General features: G+C 52.5%; 4 protein-coding genes across 8 annotated transcripts; all 4 read right to left on the reverse strand.

Annotated features, from left to right (window-relative positions):
* Positions 1-446: 446 nt before the first annotated feature.
* On the reverse strand, positions 447-1,123 carry KVP18_004251 (uncharacterized protein; the record flags this gene model as incomplete). Of its 2 annotated transcripts, XM_067956697.1 has the most annotated exons (2): positions 447-930; positions 972-1,123. In XM_067956697.1, 2 exons carry the CDS (start codon positions 1,121-1,123, stop codon positions 447-449), a joined length of 636 nt encoding a protein of 211 aa, XP_067812385.1. The 2 variants fall into 2 exon arrangements, with proteins under 2 accessions (XP_067812385.1, XP_067812384.1); XM_067956696.1 differs by lacking the exon at positions 972-1,123 and having other exon boundaries at positions 447-890.
* Positions 1,124-1,161: 38 nt separating this feature from the next.
* Positions 1,162-2,342, reverse strand: KVP18_004252 (uncharacterized protein; the record flags this gene model as incomplete). 2 transcript variants are annotated; one of them, XM_067956698.1, is made up of 2 exons in its annotated part: positions 1,162-1,972; positions 2,056-2,342. In XM_067956698.1, the coding sequence occupies 2 exons, from the start codon at positions 2,340-2,342 to the stop codon at positions 1,162-1,164; spliced, it is 1,098 nt and encodes a 365-aa protein (XP_067812386.1). The 2 variants fall into 2 exon arrangements, with proteins under 2 accessions (XP_067812386.1, XP_067812387.1); XM_067956699.1 differs by having other exon boundaries at positions 2,011-2,342.
* A 28-nt stretch (positions 2,343-2,370) lies between these two features.
* KVP18_004249 (uncharacterized protein) lies at positions 2,371-4,244 on the reverse strand (the record flags this gene model as incomplete). 3 transcript variants are annotated; one of them, XM_067956690.1, is made up of 5 exons in its annotated part: positions 2,371-2,936; positions 2,995-3,425; positions 3,454-3,659; positions 3,716-3,966; positions 4,022-4,244. In XM_067956690.1, the coding sequence occupies 5 exons, from the start codon at positions 4,242-4,244 to the stop codon at positions 2,371-2,373; spliced, it is 1,677 nt and encodes a 558-aa protein (XP_067812380.1). The 3 variants fall into 3 exon arrangements, with proteins under 3 accessions (XP_067812380.1, XP_067812382.1, XP_067812381.1); XM_067956691.1 differs by lacking the exons at positions 2,371-2,936; positions 2,995-3,425 and having other exon boundaries at positions 3,450-3,530; positions 3,573-3,659; XM_067956692.1 differs by lacking the exons at positions 3,454-3,659; positions 3,716-3,966; positions 4,022-4,244 and having other exon boundaries at positions 2,995-3,277.
* Positions 4,245-4,496: 252 nt separating this feature from the next.
* KVP18_004250 (uncharacterized protein) lies at positions 4,497-4,901 on the reverse strand (the record flags this gene model as incomplete). The annotated part of the gene is made up of 1 exon (XM_067956695.1): positions 4,497-4,901. One exon carries the CDS (start codon positions 4,899-4,901, stop codon positions 4,497-4,499), a length of 405 nt encoding a protein of 134 aa, XP_067812383.1.
* Between the last annotated feature and the right edge of the window lie 534 nt (positions 4,902-5,435).

Consider the following 5,435-nt stretch of genomic DNA (forward strand, 5'->3'; position numbering starts at 1 on the left):
AGAGAGATTTGTTGGCCGAGACGCGAACGTCTGGCCTTTCGGTAAAAACTGTGCCCACGAAGCGTGAGCCCACTCCGTATTACTGACCGCCGTGTGCAATGCGCAGCGCCACAGAGGGGAGAGAGATGCTGGAGACCACGTCCCGGAGGCAAGGTAAGTATGCTATCGTCAAGTTGATCCATCTAAAGCCTTCCGTTTTGTATTACCAGCCATAACTGGCCGCAGAACGGACCATCACGCGCGATTGATGCAAACAAATCGAAAAGTACGATCACTCAACATATCAATTTTTGAGGTCTGACCGGCAGCGCGGCCTGCAACACAACTCAGCCGGGGAAGGAAGTAAAGTCCACATTTGATTGACAAATCCGCATCGTTGTGCAAACAATCTAAGAAACCTGTGTCCGAAATCAAGAAGGCGCATCAAAAAATGACATGCCTTCGACCTAGTGACCCAGCTCTTTCAGACGTTTTAGCATGTGTTTGTTCCGAAGGAGCTTGTATGCGGTTTTCAGCAGCCTGCGCCCCCGGCGAGAAAGCACAATGTCGTCAGCCACGCAGAAAATTCGACCTAGAAGAAGAAGAGTGCCAGGATCCCCCTCGTCTGCTGCCACTGTCGCCCAGGTATCTGTTTGCTGCAACAGGTCCAAGTTGGCACTCTGAACTGCTTTCTTAAGTGCCGTCCCTGTCAGCCAGAGTGGCCTAAACCCTCGGCCGTCCGCGTAGGGAACGCACACCCCCATGCCTGTAGGATCGTCCTTCACAAAAACAGCATAGTTTGTGCCTTGCAGCGATGACCGACGCTCATTAACGATCTGCCGTGATAACCTCATTGGAGCCGTCGCCGATATAGGACCGTGCTCAGACACCCATCCCAGCTTCTCGTACATTTCCTCCAAGGTAAAGGCTGCTCTTAGCCCGCTTTCACTCCTACCTTCGACTCGCCATTGAGCCCCGCCCTGATTACTCACGACCAGAGGGGGTCGTTTCCCACCATCACTCCAGAGGGCCTATTATTCACCCTGGAGTCTCTTACTAAGGTTTTGCCCTCTTTAGCCATCAGGGGCTCCACCTCTGGAATGCGAGGCACAAGCGTTGGAGCTGTCCATCCGCTTGGGAACATCAATCACAATATTTCTTTTTTCTCTCCAGAATAAAAGTTTAGGTGATGGAGAACACTGACTGATGTACTACAACGCTTCCGTTAAGTGCCACAGACGGAAGCCGATGGCATGACGCGTCGCTGGAGATACCGATAGTCAAAGGAGGGGAATACATCTGTGACAGAACACAGAGAGCTGCTGGTTCCTGGATCCGACGCGTAATGTGAGCCAGGATGTCATGCACAGACGCATGCTCTTTGGGTCGCAGCAAGGCTTGCAGGTTCATATGACCACGAATGAGAGGTAAGAGATGACAGCAGGCGGCAACGGAGGCCGCTGACCCCGCTGTGGGAGGCTCTGCTGTGGGTGGCTCCACCGTCTTCTCCCCTGCTACGAGTCGGTCGATTTCGGCGATCTCAGCAGCGAGTTCACTCTTCGGCCATCGCAGGCTGGCGATCGTGTCCTGCAGCGAAGCCAGAGGGTCTGATAACAGGCGAAGCTGGCAATACGCACATTGCGCCACATTCACATTGGTGTCACTGACAAGCAGCGACCCGCAGCAGTAGAGGATCGCTCTCGTCAGCACCACGTGAGTCTCTAAGAGGGTCCAGTCCACTGTGCGCCAGGCTGCCAAAGACTTTGCAGTGCTTCTGAGCCAAAAGCTGCCGCTGCTGGCCAATCGCTCAGCGAAACCACGGTCCGGGTCCACTAAACCGCCTCCGCTGTTGATTATGATAGACGCACACAATCTGATAGTCTGACGAGCGAACCGCGTCTCCAGAGATCTCAGCGCCAGATGACACCGTTTAAGAACCGACAGGAGGAGTAGAGTGGACAGAGAGGGCGTCGCGTATCGCCACTGGCCCAACCTGCAAGGGTCATTAAAAAAAACCAATGAGCACCGTACCATTCTGGAATTTCATAGGCTACTTGATTGGACCCGACGGCCCACCAGGTTTGGTCCGCAATGAGCATGACCAAAGACAACCAAACGACAACCTTTCTGGGGTCGGAGTCACTAGACGCCAGATCGTCGCACAGGTCGGCAATCACAGATGGGCTCAAAAGGTCTCGACACATTGGAAGCAGTTCGGGTCGACCAGCGAGGGTGAAGTACAAAAGTTCGAGGGCGCCTGGTCTGTCCGAGGACGCCAGCAGCCCGGGGAGCGCGGTCGTCAACGATGGTATGAGTTCGGGGAGACCCACAAGAGCCTTATGGAACGGGCTGGTCTGGACCATTTTAGACGTCAATTGATACTATTAGAAATCAATAGTTAGATAGTGTTAATCTGTCAGTAGATATGCAGAGAAGGTTAGCTAGCAATTTTGATAAGCCCACCAGTTGACAGGCTGCCGATGTCTTGTTCGTCGCGTAATCAGTCACCTGTTCCCATTTGATAACATGAGCCCCGACAACAAGCCGCTCGTCCAAAAGCAATGTTGGCGCCTGCCAGTTGACCAAGGACAACAGCAACGTCAAGGCAGCCCCTGCGGTAAGCCCGCTTGGGATAGGACATTCCAGTTTATGCAGACCGCCATGGTTCATCCCAGTCACAGTCGGGTGGATGTCCGCATCATTGATAGTTTCTATCATTTGCAAGCGCGCGGATATTTCGGGATCCGGTTCGGGTATCATGTCGTTGGTCGTCTCATCGATGACAGGCAGCAGCGAGAGAACATGTCGAAAGATCTCCAAGTCCGCAGGGGTGTCCGTGGCGTTTGGCGGGACAGCAAGCACCAAGAGGGCTTGGAGAAAGCGTCCGACTAGTGAAGAATGGTCCTCGTCTTCGCCTGCGGGGTTTCGACGTGGTACGGCCTCCCAGCTTTGGAATTCTATCAGAAGGTAAAAAAATCGAACTCAACGAGTTGAACGTAAAGATTAAGTCCTCACGGTCAATAAAGCCCTCTAACAAAGGATACGTTGGCGCGTCCCTTTCCTCGACGCATGGGGCCAACGAAACCGTCTTCAAAGAGAGAACACACAGTAGAACAACACCAGACACCGAGGCGGTATGTCTCTTGAGAGAGGGACTAATGCCTGATAGCGTCACTCCCTCCACCAGCAGGACAAGTTCCATCATCCACCGGGTGAGCATACACCCCTTCAGAGGTGGAACGCGGGGGATCACACTCAATCGCAACGGCACGATGGGGAGCGTCAGAGGCTCCACCATATCACTCTGGCCCGACAGCCTCTTCAGATCATGGGCAGCCTTTCGCTCGGCTAGCTGCTTCTGTGTCCATTGTTTGAGGTAGTCGTGGAAGTCCTCCTGGGGAATGGTGGGACGACTGGTGTCGGACAGCACACTGAATTGTACACTGCTGCGTGAAAGATGGGGGAATATCTTACTGCTCGTCCAGCTTCCACAGGTCCTGTGGTAACTTTTGGGACACTGCCGATCGAATTGCTTCCAGAAGACCAAGAGACTGCCACAAAGTGAGAACGATAAGAATGCAGATCCAACTCACAGGATCCTGGAATTCTCCACTCTCGTAGTCGATTGGAAAGGAAAGCCGCGCTTCCACCATGGAGCCGTAATTTACAAAGCACATTATCTGAGGGACATAAAGCAGACGCAAAACGGAACGCGAAAGATAAAAAGTGTACTCACCTTTCCCATCTGTCCCTCTGCGTCCTTTTCATCGTCATCGTACGGGTACGAGGTCTGAGCGATCAGTTTGACCAGTGGCACAGCGCTCACGTACTCCAAGAGGACAAGGTGGGTAAGAAAAGACAGATGCAGCAGGCAGCGAGCAGAAAAGGGAAGACGCCCCCCAAGAAGGGAGAGGCGGAAGGTCTTCAGCATCTTGGCATGGAAATGCAGGAGCGTTGCAACGTTGTGAGTAAGGGGATCGAATCGAACTGCAAAACAATAAAAAGAAACGAAAGATATCCTGGGTCCGGTTTTATGTCTTACTGAGCGGAGCAACTACATGCTCTTTGAGCACACTCAACAAGGGCTCCGCCGGTGTGCTGTTATCGCAACTAAACCTGACAGACGTCAAGAGGTCAAACCAGTAAGCGTCTGTCACTGGAATGACGACGGGCTTAGCCAGGTGGAGCAGGGTGCTAACTCCCACTGCGTGAGTCTGCAGGTAGGCAAGACCGTCGGGTTCAAGTTTACTCCCAGGATTGCCCATTCCCTGATTTATTGTCAAAATACGTCACAATTCAATGACTTTGACACTCGGTGGTAACGTCGGCAACCGGTCATTGATATCTGGAAACGGAGGGGGCTTCGGCGGCAGGCTGGGAGGAGTTTCGGTGGCGGTACTGCCCAAACAAACGGATAGGAGTGCTGCACAAAGATAGAACATGATATGATTTATTTTTTTGAACCAGCATGAGTCAACCGGACATGAGGTTTGGACGTTTATTCACATGGCGAGGCATCAGAAAGGCTTGCTGAGATCCAAGCTTTTCAGAATCGTCTCCCAACGTCGTGTATAAAGCTCGGAATGCTCCGGATCGAACTGGTCCTCAGTTACAAACAGAAGTTCGCGTCCGAGATCACCCTGGTCCTCAACCAGCACTGCTGAAGGCAGTCCGCCTCTACGAGGCAATTCAGGTCGTTTCATGATATTACGCCAGGCGCACATCAGTTCCGTCTCTTTACCTCCCCAAATGCCATACTGAAGCTTCAACATGGTCGCCACGTTATGCTGAAATGGCAGGCAGCAGAAGCCAAAATCTGACACCAACTTCTCGTGTGCCGAGAAATCGAAATCAGAAGAAACGTAAACCACCTCAACCTTGTGCTTATTGGCCTCGTACCACGTGGTTAGCGCTGGATACATAGCCCTGGAAGGAATTGTTCCGACAGATGGGAGATGTTTCCAATAGATGGGAAAGCGCCTACCTTGCCATGGGGCACCAAGAAGCGCCAAATACCACCAGAACCGCACGGTTGCCCTTTGCGTGCTGCAGATCAGGACAAGCGCTTAACAAGCTCATTGTGGAAAAGTGGGAATTGGCAGTATCGTAACATACCAGGCCTTCAGCCCAATATTCTTTAAAACTGCAGATGAGCAAGTGCTTAGTAACGGGCGGTACTGGCCTTCTGGGTAATGGAATGAAAGAGGCCTTGAGAAAACGTATGGGAGGGCTCGACATGGCCTTTGTGTGGTTGTCGTCCAAGGACTGCAACCTACTCGACCTCGACGCAGTTCTTGCCTTATTCGACCGTGAGAAACCTTCTCACTGCGTGCACCTCGCGGCTCGTGTCGGCGGGGTTTTCGCGAACAAGAATGATCAGATTGGGTTCTTGAGGGAGAACACCTCTATGAATGACAACGTGGTGCAAGCCTGTCACGCCCACAAGATTCAAAGGG

This window comes from the organism of the source record quoted next, assembly GCF_019968955.1.
Source record: "MAG: Porospora cf. gigantea A chromosome Unknown PgA_NODE_1542_length_5519_cov_490.469, whole genome shotgun sequence".
NCBI lineage: Eukaryota > Apicomplexa > Conoidasida > Eugregarinorida > Porosporidae > Porospora > Porospora cf. gigantea A.